This window comes from Myxocyprinus asiaticus, chromosome 8, assembly GCF_019703515.2.
Source record: "Myxocyprinus asiaticus isolate MX2 ecotype Aquarium Trade chromosome 8, UBuf_Myxa_2, whole genome shotgun sequence".
Taxonomy (NCBI): Eukaryota; Metazoa; Chordata; class Actinopteri; order Cypriniformes; family Catostomidae; genus Myxocyprinus; species Myxocyprinus asiaticus.
Window position 1 is genome coordinate 52,027,337 of NC_059351.1, and position 15,035 is coordinate 52,042,371.

At 36.7% G+C, this 15,035-nt stretch overlaps 2 protein-coding genes and 1 long non-coding RNA gene across 5 annotated transcripts in view; 1 reads left to right on the plus strand and 2 right to left on the minus strand.

The window, feature by feature from the left end:
- The window catches only part of LOC127444736 (uncharacterized), a 53,391-nt gene that overhangs the window by 8,922 nt on the left and 29,434 nt on the right, over nt 1-15,035 (plus strand). The window lies entirely within an intron of this gene.
- LOC127444721 (C-type lectin domain family 4 member E-like) overlaps nt 1-15,035 on the minus strand; it is a 71,815-nt gene that overhangs the window by 8,831 nt on the left and 47,949 nt on the right. The window lies entirely within an intron of this gene.
- LOC127444729 (CD209 antigen-like protein B) lies at nt 1,628-13,211 on the minus strand. Its single transcript, XM_051704295.1, has 7 exons — nt 12,642-13,211; nt 12,282-12,506; nt 7,550-7,775; nt 6,950-7,255; nt 6,747-6,868; nt 6,563-6,666; nt 1,628-1,860 (listed from the first exon to the last, which is right to left on the minus strand). The coding sequence occupies exons 3-7, from the start codon at nt 7,662-7,664 to the stop codon at nt 1,734-1,736; spliced, it is 774 nt and encodes a 257-aa protein (XP_051560255.1). The 5' UTR covers nt 7,665-7,775; nt 12,282-12,506; nt 12,642-13,211; the 3' UTR covers nt 1,628-1,733.

Genomic DNA, 15,035 nt, shown 5'->3' on the forward strand with positions numbered 1-15,035 from the left:
AGGAGACGCATTTAAGTGATCAGGTGTAAACAGTGGTGTGTCTTGTCTGACCACATGTGATCGGATCACCTGAGACACATCTTAATTCCAGGTGTAAATGGGGTCAAAGCATTTACAGTTTTTGAGAAAATTAACCCCTGAATGACTTGTAGTTGTCTCTGCATATTAAGCTGAGATAGAAGAAAGTATTTTAACACTGAAAAAGATACATGCTTCAGCTTTAAAGGGTTAGTTCACCCAAAAATTAAAATTCTCACATCATTTACTCACCATCATTCGACGAATTCGCATTGGCATGTTACAGACGTAATCTCACATTTTTCTCTCAGTTGAGACATCCAGGATAAGCACACAAATGCACCATTGTGAGTAAAGAAACAGATACAAATACAGATCTAAACCAAAACCAATGAAGCTTCTGTACAGCGTTCCTCCTACTCACTTGTAAACAGCGCTGCTCTTCTGGCTGTGACGCATGTGCGTCAGTTCTCGTGTGAACATGCCAACGTGATTACGTTACGCGCATACCTCTGCTGACTGGAAGCAATGATTTAGAGTTAAAAAAGTACTTAAATATTGATCTTTTTCACACCAAAAGCGATCATAATTTAATTTAACCACTGGAGTCGTATGGATGACATTTATGCTTACTGTCTGTGATTTTTGGAGGTTCAAAACTCTGATCACCGTCCACTTGCATTTTAAGGACCTGCTGAACTGAGATATTTTTTTCTTCTAATGTGTTCTGGTGAAGAAAGTCATACACACCTGGGATGGCATGAGGGTGAGTAAATTATGAGAGAACTTTCATATTTGGCCAAATGAACCCTTTAACTTTGAAAAATTATGCAATTAATCGTGATTTAAAATAAAAACGCACTAGAAAAAATATGTCATGCTTGTAGGAGTTGTCACAATATATATATATATATATATATATATATATATATATATATATATATATATATATATATATATATATATATATTGTATGTATGCAATTTATGTGTTGCTTGCAAATAATTCGATTTAGTCACAATACACAGTTACCTTTGAGTGTCTTTCAATGGAGAAAGATGCTTTCCTGTGCCCGTAATTGTGTAGTTACAGCATCTAACAGCAGGGGTAAACTGGCCCATACTAACCAGCCAAACCTTGACCATCACATTAAGTTTCTTATAGAAAGTAAGGAAATACATGTATGAAATGAAAAAAAAAAATACTATGAGTTTTTTTTTTTTTTTTTTTTTACAATGGTAATAATTTTATTTGACCATTTTTAATCTAGAGAAATCATCGAAACTTTTCACCTAATTTTGAAAATCACAAAGCAGTTAATAATCAGACATGTTATATCAGAATAATAAGGTAAATTTGGGTAATCTGGGACTTTATGGCACTTTGTACTTCTGCAATTTACTGTGATTGCATCCTAAACACTTCAGACCAACAAACGAGACACATAATAATGTTAGAATACAGTCATTATAACATACAGTAGACCTGCTTGTGATGGATCGAGAAATGAACACATAAGATGTCAGGTGTGTCACATCACTCAGTGTTCCAGATTACACAAAGTTCACCTTACAAGAAACACTGTGCTGTGTGTTTATTATAGCTATAAGAAAATACAGACAATTTTACATTTTTGTCGTAACAAGTTTCATCCGTTCACTCTTAATTTTTAACACAAAAACACAAAGTCAGCTCATGACAAGAAGAAATGAAACCTAATTCTCGCAAATCCATCTTCTCTTTTCTGTGCATGAGAGATCATTCCAGTTGTTCAGGAAGGGTTTTGAAGAAAGCACTTCAACACAGTCCTCATTCCCTAGACCGTCATTTGTGTCCCAAAATCTGAATAACATGTGATCAAACTGTCAGTTATTTTACTCATTCAGGTGCCAAGAATTAAGAATAGTGAGAATAAAAATACGTTTATAAGTAAAAAGTGAGTAAATGTGAGTGGCTTACCCTTTAGTCAGTGTTGAATTATCCACCCATGTCATGTTGCCCTCTTTCTCGATGTCAGACAAACCAATTTCACACATTCTGCTTTTCCAATGAAGTGATGTACCTCTGTCCCGATGGTGAAAACGACATAAGGGGTAGGCATAAGATCCCAGTTACGCTACTGTCCAAGTTATGCTAGTGTGATGATGATCTAGCTGATAGACAAGCATTTCAATGCTGTTGTTCACCATCAAAACTCACTGATGATGTTGATTACCCAAGGAAGTCTCTCTGGTTAAGCTATAGTCCAAAAGCCATATTGAACACCAGCACACCAGTATCCTTTGTAAGGAGCCAGCATCCAAAGCCAGATAAGCTGTTTTCTTCACCCCTAGGCAAAAGAACGAACATGTATATTGTTCCATGACCATGATGGTGGCTACAAAAACCATCAAGAGTCTGTGACCAATCTGACTCAAACACCCTAAAACAGCCTTAACTGGACCTTTGATAAGTATCTTTAGGTGTCAGTGTTCTGCTATTTATTCCACAGAGATGGTATATATAAATAAATAAATGTGGGGCCCTCTACTGGCCACAAGCGATTGAATGAATCAAAGTGTTCTGCACATCTTTTGTACATAACAGAAACCCAGAGAGCTGATTAGGACAATATATCATTTTAAACGTCTCTTTTAGATTTAAATTCTAATATTATCACATAATAATGGACAACAGAGAGCAAAAACAAGATCTTTGCTTAGGGTCCCAGAAATAATAAACTCATACATACACATACAGTGAATTATTGTAGATGAGCTGATGTTCTTATCCAAACCAAATTATGTTAGTCTCAGTTATCGTTCATGTACATTGAGTCTTTTTTCCATACAATGAAAGTGATTAGTGACTGAGGCTAACATTCTGCCTAACATCTTCTGTTGTATTCCACGGAGGAAAGAAAGCCATGCGGGTTTGGAACAACATGACTGAGAGTAAGTAAATGATGAAATGATGAGTTTAATTTTGGGGATGAATTATCTATATAAGTGCTTTGCTGAATGGGGCAACCGATGGTACCAATTCATGGATTCTCCCCTCCAGAAATGGAGCATTAAAGGAACGTTTAACATTAGACTGGCCAGCTCAGATGTACACTGCTACATATTTTTACTGAAGAGTTGTTTAAGTGAAATTAACACCAACAGAACATAAGCTCGGTGTGCCTCGAAAAGGTCTTCAGACCTTCAATGAACAAACTGGAAAATACACTGTTCCTTACAGTGTCACTTATACACTCATGATTTGCATTACCTCTCATCCTAACACTGCTCTCATCTACAGATCCACTCTCTTTTCAGCATGAGTGTTTCAAACACTCACAAACAAACTATGTGTGAAGCTTTAGTTACATTAAAAAATAAATAAATTACTAAACGATTGATGACGAAGCAGTTCACTCTTTCTCTTTATCACAAGAGGAAATAAATTACAAGCAAAATACTGTTTGTTTTATTTATTATATGCTAGTAGACTAATAAAATAAGGGCAATTTAACTCAGACATTGAAACCTCAGTGATGATGTTTTATTTTTTCCTCCTTGAAAGTGTTTTTATGAAGCCACTGGTTATAGAAATCATATTTTGTTTTGGGTAAAATTTGGAAAAATTTGTTTTCGCTAAAGTTGAACAGGCCACCGACAGGCAGTTAAGTGCAAAAAACGGGGCAAAATTGTATTTATTCACTTAAAAAATCTAAGATAAACACACACACACACACACACACACACACACACACACACACACACACATATATACAGTACATATAGGAAATTCATTTATTACTAAAAATAAAACAATTTTAAATCTTTTCTTTCTCTGGATTATTCGAGTTTACTGAAAATTACACACAAAAAGAAAGCGCACACACAGTTGTAAATAATTAAAGTGGCAGGAAACATTCTCAGAAATAACAGTCAGTCATTCAACAGTAACTCCTTAAGTTATGTGAGTAACAGGAATATTAAGCACTATGAAGAAGAAAGCTAATTCTCACAATTCCATTTTCTCTTCACTGAGCATCGAAGATCATTCCAGTTGTTCAGGATGGTTGCCGCAGGAATTACCTCAACACAGTCCTCATTTCCACCGACGTTATTTGGCTTATTTTTGGCCCAAAACCTGAATAACATGTAATGAGATGCTTAGTTATTCAGGGCCTAAACAGCTCAAAAGGACTCCCAAAAATAAGAATGAATGAAATCTGAAATAAGTTTAAAAAAGATTTAAACAAATAAAAATGCATCTACATTTTCTGAGTGGTTTAGCACTTACACTTTATATAGTGGTGAATTATCCACCCATTTCATTTCACACTCTATCTCAATGTCAGACAAACCAATCCAAACATTCTGCTTGAATGAATATATGAACCCCTGTTTGTGGATAAAAATGAGTGTTATTCCTCTCCAACTCTCATTTAAAGCGTAAATTCAACTAAAAATGAAAATCATGTCACCATTTACTCACCATCAAGTCGTTCCAAAACCTTATGATATTCTGTCTTTTGTGAAACAAGATCAGTTTTGAAGGATGTCCCGTTTGCTGATTTCCATACATTGATAGTTGATAGTGACTGACTTTAAGATTATTATAGTTTTGCATTTGCTTTCAATTTAGTTTTAGTTAGTTGTATTAATGTTTTTGCTAGTTTTTAGCCATTTTAAGTTCTGTCATGGTGTAATGGATAATGGATATTGCCATCCAGACCGCTAGAGGGCGCCGCTTGCTTACACAACACTGACTGAAGCGCTGATTGCAGTCTATTTTTAAACGCAGCCTTTCAAGCTTTGGTTTCATTTATTCACTTACTGTACTGGCCTTTGAGAAAATAAATGGACTTTGACACTTAATGCATCCTTTGTTAACTGCTGTTGAATTTGGCACCAGAGGTTTATACTTTGTTTCTGTGCTTTATTCAAGCATAAATATTTCTGACGACTTTCACTTGTACTAAACTCCATTTTGAAGAGAAAACTAAAATCCTACTTCTATTCTGATACATATCTTAAGATATTTTTATTACTTTTGTGACTGAACACCACAGAGAATAACAGTTGCACATGTAAACTGCATGCAGCTCAGTGACAGTGATGTCCAATTCACGAAAGAATAGTTTGAGTCTAATCTTTTGAAACTGTGCTCAATTCAAAAACTTTGGTTCATCATTTAAAGACTTCTGTCTGGTCTCCAACTCCTCAATATATAGATTTTGTGAGCTGGCCTTGGGTTACTATTGCTTGAGTGTGTGTGTGTGTGTGTGTGTGTGTGTGTGTTTTAGATCAACACCAACACACCACCAGCTCAATGTGTCTCTTCAATTCTGCACTGGTAATTAATAAAAGTAATTTATACGTTGCCTACAAAAAATTTGATTTAGTCAGAATACACAGCTACTTTTGAATGAGCATCACGGAGAAAGATGCTTTGTTGTGCACACATAACAGTGTAGTTACAGCATCTACCAGCATGGGTGAACTGGACCATACTAACCAGCCAAACCTTGACCATTATATGAAGTTTCATAAAGAAGTAAGGACATAAAAACAAAAATACTGTTTATTACTTTGACAATAATGGAAATTCACCATTTATTATTCAAAGAAAAATCATCGCAACTCTTCAACTAATTTTGAAAATCACAAAAGCACGCACACACAGTATCAAAATGATAGAGTGAATTTGGGTAATCTGGGCCTTAGAACTTCAGACCATCAAATGAGACACATGATAACTAGAATCAGGGACACCGGGACTTTTCCCGGTGGGCTGGTGTTGTGCCGAATTTTGACTCCCCACTACCTGATTGGTCCCTGTCCCTAAAGCCTATCCCTACAACCCACCCACCCCTCTCAACAACTTTTGGGCCGGTTTTTATTTCAAATCCAGAGCTGACTTCTCTTCCCAGTTCGTCTCTCACTAGAATATAGTCATGATAACATAGAGCTGCTAGTGATGGAGCAGGAAATTAACAAACCAGAGGTCACGTGCCACATCACTCAGTGTATCAGATTAACTCTACAAGAAACAGGAAGCTGTGTGTTTATTATAGCGATAAGAAAATAAGAAAATTATATTTTTTCCCTAATACACTACATCTTAACATCCACTCTCAATTTTGGATATAACAGAAAATTATCAAATGAAATGTATATCATGAAAGCAGTATATCTATGAAGAAATTAGCTCTGCTGTAGAATTTTGCTGACAGGATTTTTAAAAGACAGGAACTTTAATCAGAAATGATATGACGACATTAACACAAAGTTAACTTTCATGACAGAAGGAATGAAACCTAATTCTCACAAATCCATCTTCTCCTCTCTGAGCATGAGAGATCATTCCAGTTGCTCAGGAAGGGTTTTAAAGAAAGCACTTCAACACAGTCCTCATTCCCTAGACCGTCATTTGGTTCATTTGTGTTCCAAAACCTGAATAACGTGTGATCAGATTGTCAGTTATTTTACTCATTCAGGCGCCAAGAATTACGAATAATGAGAATAAAAGAAGTTTATAAGTAAGAATGTAGTAAATGTGAGTGGTTTACCCTTTAGTCAGTGTTGAATTATCCACCCATGTCATGTTGCCCTCTTTCTCGATGTCAGACAAACCAATCCAAGCGTTCTTCTTGACCAGTGAAGTGATGTACCTCTGTGAATATAACACCATAATAAAGCATGAATCCCTTTATTTCTCTCCTGTAACACTCAAAAACTCATCCAAACCTCTACCTGCTTCTCTTCAGTGTTGATAATGACCAGATCCCCACCATGATCCCTACAGAACTGTCTGCTGTTTGACCAGCTCTTCTCTTTACTGGATATGAAGAACCAGTGCCACCCGTTTGATTTCACTAAACACAAAACAAATACAAATTATGTTTTACATGAACAGTAAAGCAAAACTGTGTTCACGGCAACTGATTTCTACAAACCTCGTTCAGAATCTTTTTTCTTAAGTTCATCATTCAAAGACTTGATTCTGGTCTCCAAATCCTGATTCTTCTGCACCAAAGATATGTACCTGTTCTGAAATTTATCTTTTTCACTAGTTAGATCACTGTAATTGACATGAAATGTTTCTGTACATTTGTTGTACTCATAAATCATGTTCTTGTAACTCATCTTTAACAGGTCTGTGTCAGCAGTGATCCTGGTACGCAGAACTATATTGACGATGAACAGGAGAGCATATAAGAGCCCAAAACACACCGTGCTCAACACACAACAGATACTTCCTCCTGACAAACAGAAAAACATAAATGACTGATTAATAATACCATATTATTATAAACAAAATTTCAAATAAACTCAAAACTTTTTACATTAAAACATGTTTTAATTATGTTGTTCTTGAAGTGCTACATTAAAAACCAAAAACAGTGCTAATAAAGTATTTCAGTTTCAGTCACATAATATATTGGACAAACTGCCCCTTTAAAAAGAGGAAGATTCTGTTTTTATTTTTTCACATGAAACGTTCTTCTTACTGCGGTTTAGAGCTTATCTTTTGATTTGGCTGAAACTCCACTTACGATGGGCATCTGTCTCCTCATCCTCAATAATATCTTCATCTCTGTCCAGGAATCTCTTACTGGACTTCTCGCTGTTCTCGTTTTCAGCATCTTCATAAACATCTACCAGTTCCATGACTTCATCAGTGTCTTCACAGATAAGCTGAAGTCTTCAGGATGATGAGATCTAGATTATATACCTCACTTAACAGGATGTGGCTTCATTGATTCAGATAGAAGTCTTATCCTTCAAGACAGAAAAAACAGACTCTGTTTTATAAGAGTGATTTACAAAAAGTGCATTGGCTTGACATAAGAGCAAGCATGCATTTTCATCTGCAAGTTATCTGCAAGGAAAAGAGAGCAACCATCTATAATTACAAATATGTATTGGATGTAGTACTATATATAGATGTGCCAACTGGCATATGTGTACTGTCTTGTGAAATGTCTGATTTCCGTCTTTTACCACTAATCTACATCACATAATCTTAATCAGTACATCTCAAATATGGATGAATGTGTGTTTGTGTGTGAGTGCATGTGTGTGTGTGTGTGTGGGTAGGTTTGGGTGGTTTACAAGGAACTGTTTTTTTAGATAACAAACTAGTAATTACAAGGGTATTATGCTATAAATGTGGTTTATGAGGACATTTCTAGCGTCCCCATAATTCAAATCACTTAAAAAACATACTTAATGATATTTTATTGAAAATGTAAAAATGCAGAAAGTTTTTTGTGAGGGTTAGGTTTAGGGGTAGGGTAAGGGTTAGGGGATAGAATCTATAGTTCATACAGTATAAAAATCATTATGTCTATGGAGAGTCCTCATAATGATAGCTGCACCAACATGTATGTGTGTGTGTGTGTGTGTGTGTGTGTGTGTGTGTGTGTGTGTGTGTATTAAATCAACACCAACAGACCTCAAGCTCAGTGTTCATCAAAAAGCTCTTTAAAGGGATAGTTCACCCCAAAATTTAAATTCTCTAATTATTTACTCACCCTCATGATATTCCATGTGTGTATGACTTTCTTTCTTAACCAGGAAACATTTGAGGAAAAATAGAAAAAAATCTCAGCTCAGTAGGTCCTTAAAATGCAAGTGAATGGAGATTTCTCTTTTGAAGCTCCAAAAATCACAGACAGTCAGCATAAAAGTCATCCATACGACACCATCTGTTAAATTACTGTCCTCTAATGCGACACGATCAATTTTGGTGAGAAAAAGATACATATATTTTATACTTTTTTTAAACTCTAAATCAGGGGTGGGGCACCTTTTTTCCATTGAGTTTGTTAGCTCTCACGTGGATGCACTGAGCAGGCTAGATACTGAGCCATGGGGAGCAGAAAAGAACTGTCAAAAGACCTGCGTAACAAGGTAATGGAACTTTATAAAGATGGAAAAGGTTGTTTCAAGGAGCACAATACGACGATACTTGAACAAAAATGAGCTGCATGGTCGAGTTGACAGAAAGAAGCCTTTACTGCGCCAATGTCACAAAAAAGCCTGGTTATAATATGCCCGACAACACCTTGACATGCCTCACAGCTTCTGGCACACTGTAATTTGGAGTGACGAGACCAAAATAGAGTTTTATGGTCACAACCATAAGCGTTATGTTTGGAGAGGGGTCAACAAGGCCTATAGTGAAAAGAATACCATCCCCACTGTGAAGCATGGTGGTGGCTCACTGAAGTTTTGGGGGTGTGTGAGCTCTAAAGTTACGGAGAATCTTGTGAAAACTGATGGCAAGATTAATGCAGCATGTTATCAGAAAATACTGGCAGACAATTCGCCTTCTTCTGCACGAAAGCTGCGCACGGGACGCTCTTGGACTTTCCAGCACGACAGTGACCCAAAGCACAAGGCCAAGTTGACCCTCCAGTGGTTACAGCAGAAAAAGGTGAAGGTTCTGGAGTGGCCATCACAGTCTCCTGATCTTAATATCATCGAGCCATTCTGGGGAGATCTCAAACGTGCGGTTCATGCAAGAAGACCAAAGACTTTGCATGACCTGGAGGCATTTTGCCAAGACGAATGGGCAGCTATACCACCTGCAAGAATCTGGGGCCTCATAGACAACTATTACAAAAGACTGCACGCTGTCATTGATGCTAAAGGCGGCAATACACAGTATTAAGAACTAAGGGTATGCAGAATTTTGAACAGGGGTCATTTCATTTTTTTCTTTGTTGCCATGTTTTATTTTATGATTGTGCCATTCTGTTATAACCTACAGCTGAATATGAATCCCATAAGAAATAAAAGAAATGTGTTTTGCCTGCTCACTCATGTTTTCTTTAAAAATGGTACATATATGACCAATTCTCCAAGGGTATGCAAACTTTTGAGCACAACTGTACTTGAAACTAGTAGCATAGAAAACATGCACATTGTGGCATAGTTTCCTTTGCTGTTGCCTGCTCTTGTGATAAACCGAGTGAATACTAAAGAAGACCATGGTCTCTGTGTAAACTGATTATTTTGTAGAAATCAGTGTGAGGGAATTAAAATAAATTGGTAAGGAAGTCAGAGTTGTGTTAATATATTTAACGTTTTTGTTTAAATGTTTTTTTTTTTTTTTTTTTTAAATAAATAATTATGAGAAGTGCCCTTTTTTCCCACTTGAGCCCCTGCCCCCCAAAATGTCTGTGCACGTCCCTGAGTGGCAATGAGTTCCAAAGTTTTGGTGCAAAGCAACTAAAAGCTCTAGCATCCATAGAACTAAGTTTAAACCATGGAACAATCAATACATCAGCAGAGGATGATCTTAAAGAATGCAACAGAATGTATAGTTGGAGAAGGTCCGAGAGATAAAGGGAGGCCAAATTAGGAGTAGCTTTAAAAGTGAGCAGTAAAATTTGATAATGGAGCCAATATTGGACAGGTAACCAATGAAGTTGAATAATGAAGGGCATATGTTCAGTAGTCTTAATACGAGTGACAATCCTTGCTGCTGAATTTTTTAAATAATACTAGTAATAATTATTACTAATAATTACTATTATTATAATAAAAGTAATAATCAGTTGTGATTTGTGTGAAAGTGAATAAAACACACAGTTGCTGTAGCGCCTTTAGTGTTACTTTCACCAGGAAACTGCGGCAAAATGTAGAATGGGGCATGATTAAAAAATGGTAGCAACAGCTAGCTACAGGCTAAAGCATGTTAGCAATACCTAAAAATATGCTAGCATTGCTTAGCATTATGGTGAATAATGCTAGAGCTACATGCTAATTACGCCTAGAAACAAGCTAAAACATGCTAGTAATGCCTAGCAACATGCTAGCAACAACTAACTACATGCTAGCAATGTGTTTTTTACCCTTTATTCAGTGGTGAATTATCCACCCATGACATATTACCCTCTTTCTCTGTGTCAAAAAATAAATAAATAATAAAATAAAAAAATGAACACATTCTGCTTGACCAGTAAAGTGATGTACCTCTGTGCAAGTATACTACTTGCAGGGGCCAGATTTTCCAGATAAAGCTCTAAGGGGGGCAAATATTTTTCTGTCTTTATCTTAGCTAGCACTTTCACTGTAAGTAATGAATTTACATAAAAAAAATAAATAAAAAAAAAGCCTAACACCATTTATACATACATACATATATATATATATATATATATATATATATATTAAGGTCAGGGATATTCAGTGTATTTTAACACTGAATACATATTTTAATACACTGTAAAAAAAAAAAAGTTAATACTGAACACATATTTGTTAGTAAAATTCGATTCGGATGCTTTATTCTGCCTTCCTCGCAGTCACTCTTCGATCAGGAGATGAATTCACCAGTGGGAAGAAATACACAGACATAGAATGTCACAAGCAGTTCTTCGATTTATTAAAAGCAAGCAAGGGGTTTGTATGGTTCTTGTCACACAAGGCTGGTTACACCCTTTACCTCGAACTTTCTCAGTCCTCCATATATGGGGTTGTTTCCTCTCGCTTACAGAAGTACATTCTTGTCAAGACAGTGCCGAATACATACAAAGCAGATATGCAAGCATCAACATAAAAAGGTCACACTGTTCCATCTGAGGCCAATTTCTCACAATATTTTAATACACTGTGTAAAAAAAAAAAAATAAAAAAAAAAATGCCTAAATTAATAATGCTTCATGTGGTAGCATCTAAATTAGCATTTAATAAGACAAAAATGTGATATAATAAATGTGTGTATTTGCAACTCCGCCAAAAACTGTGTGCCACCCTGAAAATATATCTGGAGCCTGTGTGCCCCCATTATGCTATAACGACTGGCTGACTGTACATTATCCTTTACATAAGTAATATTCATACATCTGCTTCTGACTTGCAATTATTTGAAGCGTCAAAGGCAGTTCCCACTATAGTTTATTTAATGCATATTTCTAAAATTGCCTTGCTGTGCTTGTCTATGATAGTTCAAAAAGTTATCTTCTGAGTTCCTCTTTCACTTAGAAACCACTAGTCTTTACCACATACTTCAACTGAAGACTTCAGAAAACTGTGTGAGATCAAAACCAACAGACAGTTATCAGTGTCTATATCTAATATTACGTCCGCTAGGGGTTAGGATGCAATAAAGAGAAGAGAGATGTTCTCCCTGCACAACCATCAGATCAAAACCCCTAAAATACAATGATCATAGATCCAATATTGATTTATTGGAAGTAGAGATAAAAAAAAATAAATTAAAAAACAGGAGAAAAAAAAAAACAGCCCCATGAGAAAGAAGGGAGAATAACTAACCTGAAAACAGGAAATAATGTAATGTGATGCCACGTTCATGCAGAATAGCTCTGCAGAATAATTGGGGCATATATAATAAAGGGATGAATCCTAATTCTCACAAATCCTCTTTTCTTCTCTGAGCATGGGAAATCATTCCAGTTGTTCAGAATGGGTTTTAAAGGAAGCACTTCAACAAAATCCTCATTTCCAAGGTCGTCATTCAGCTCATTTTTGTCCCAAAATCTGTAATCAGATGTCAATTATTCAGATCACTGATTTACCGCCTCAGAGACCAAGAATTAAAAATAATGAAAATAAAAAAGAAGCAAATAAATACACATGTACACAATGATTTGTTTTCTTTTGCGAGTGGCTTACCCTTTATTCAGCGTTGAATTATCCACCCATGTCAGGTTGCCCTCTTCTCGATGTCAGACAAACCAATCCACACTCTCACCTTGAATGAAGGTATTAACTTCTGTGTGAATATAACACCATAATAAAGCATGCATCCCTTTATTTCTCTCCTGTAACACTAGGGTGACCATACGTCCTCTTTTTCCTGGACATGTCCTCTTTTTCGGACCTTAAAAAAGCGTCCGGCCGGGATTTCTAAATTTGCAAAAATGTCCAGGATTCGGCTTTAGTTGCATTATGACGTGCATCCTCTTTTCGGAAAACCAGAATATGGTCACCCTATGTAACACAAGCACACGCATACACACCACACATACACACACATGCACACACACACAAACACATACACATGCACATTTATGCACAAACACACACACCGTGCTCAACACACAACAGATACTTCCTCCTGACAAACAGAAAAACATAAATGACTAATTAATAATACCATATTATTACAAACAAAATTTCAAATAAACTCAAAACTTTTTACATTAAAACATGTTTTAATTATGTTGTTCTTGAAGTGCTACATTAAAAACCAAAAACAGTGCTAATAAAGTATTTCAGTTTCAGTCACATAATATATTGGACAAACTGCCCCTTTAAAAAGAGGAAGATTCTGTTTTTATTTTTTCACATGAAACGTTCTTCTTACTGCGGTTTAGAGCTTATCTTTTGATTTGGCTGAAACTCCACTTACGATGGGCATCTGTCTCCTCATCCTCAATAATATCTTCATCTCAGTCCAGGAATCTCTTACTGGACTTCCCGCTGTTCTCGTTTTCAGCATCTTCATAAACATCTACCAGTTCCATGACTTCATCAGTGTCTTCACAGATAAGCTGAAGTCTTCAGGATGATGAGATCTAGATTATATACCTCACTTAACAGGATGTGGCTTCATTGATTCAGATAGTAACCTTAAAAAAAAAAAATCATGCAAAATCTGTTTGTAATACTACATCCAATACTTAATTGTATTTATTGAGGATGCACCGTTTTCCTTGCAGATGTCTTGATGAAAATGCATGCTTGCTCATTTGTGAAGCCTATGAACATTTTGTAAGTCACTCTTACAAAACTAACCTGCAGAGTTGACCTCGCTTTCTAACTCCAGGTTTTTCCTGACTCAGCTGACTCTGACTCTGTTTATATACTTTTGTGCTGAAATGCATTTCACAAGTTTTGTTGCATCTTTACACTCTCTTCATGTTTGAAGAAAACAACGTCTTACTATGGCTCCTCGGTATGCACGGATTCCATACTTTCAATGGGAGAGAGGCGGTGGGCTGCTGAACAGATTGAGGCACTTGTCAAGCTTGTTGCATGACTTTGTACTGCACACACTGCACAAGATAAACTATATTTAATCTTTTCATGGCTGCTGCATGTTATCGACCATCACAAAGAGATAACTTTAATCAGTTCACATTTAGCACAGTCTATTCTGATCGATTGCTCCCTTTTCCCTCTATAGTGCATTGTCTGGCAATCACAACAGTATAAAGGGAACAGTGAATGCATGAGCAATATCACATTTGGTGGATGCGGAACGTTCTTACTCTATGACCATGCGCTAAACGGATGGGTTTCACTGTTTTCACCTGTCTCTGTGATCAAGCCCCAGTAAGCCGTGCGTTAATGCAGCCCTGTATGTCCCCTCCATCTGAGTCATGATCACCCTGACGGGGTTTATTTTGCGACAACGAATGGCTGACTGTGCATTGTCCCTCACATAATTAATACTCTGACATCTGCTTCTGACTTGAAATAGTTCTTTCAAGCAGCATAGGCAGCTCCCACTCATAGTTTATTTCAATGCATATTTCTAAAATTGCCAGGCTGTGCTTGTCTATGATAGTTCTATCAGGAAGACTCGCAGATTTGAGTAAAGTTTTAGATTACATTTATCTGATGAATATAAAACAGGAATGTAATGTCTCTTTGGCGTAAGCCCCGTCTGGCGGTCCGAAGTTGTTGTACTCGGAACCATCAGATCCTTCTGGGGATAGGAGGCAGGGGCGAGAAGCCTGCCCCCATGCAGGACGGGACTCAACTGGTGGCGGTGGGGTGGTGGAGGTTGCCGCGTTAGCACACTGAAACAGCAATGTGATAGATTGTGAGCGGACTTATAAAGCAATGGCTTACATGTGATTGGCTAGGAGTTACCTTGCTTATGGTGCGATGATGTACAGCTGCGAGTCTTCCCGCTAGAACTACGCTGCGCTAACATTTCAAGAGTTCCCTTTTCACTCCTTTAAATCTACTAATCATCACCAACACATACTTCAACTGAAGATCTCAGGGAACCGTGTGAGATTAACACTAACATACCACAAGCTAAGAGTGTCTATA

What these genes read in the sequence shown, in the direction of transcription:
- LOC127444729 (XM_051704295.1), bottom strand. Translation starts at nt 7,664, where the DNA reads ATGGAACTGGTAGATGTTTATGAAGATGCTGAAAACGAGAACAGCGAG. An exon ending in GAAAAAAGATTCTGAACGAG is followed by an intron (nt 6,869 to 6,949) that starts GTTTGTAGAAAT and finishes TTTTGTGTTTAG; the next exon opens with TGAAATCAAACGGGTGGCAC. An exon ending in TCAACACTGAAGAGAAGCAG is followed by an intron (nt 6,667 to 6,746) that starts GTAGAGGTTTGG and finishes TTATATTCACAG; the next exon opens with AGGTACATCACTTCACTGGT.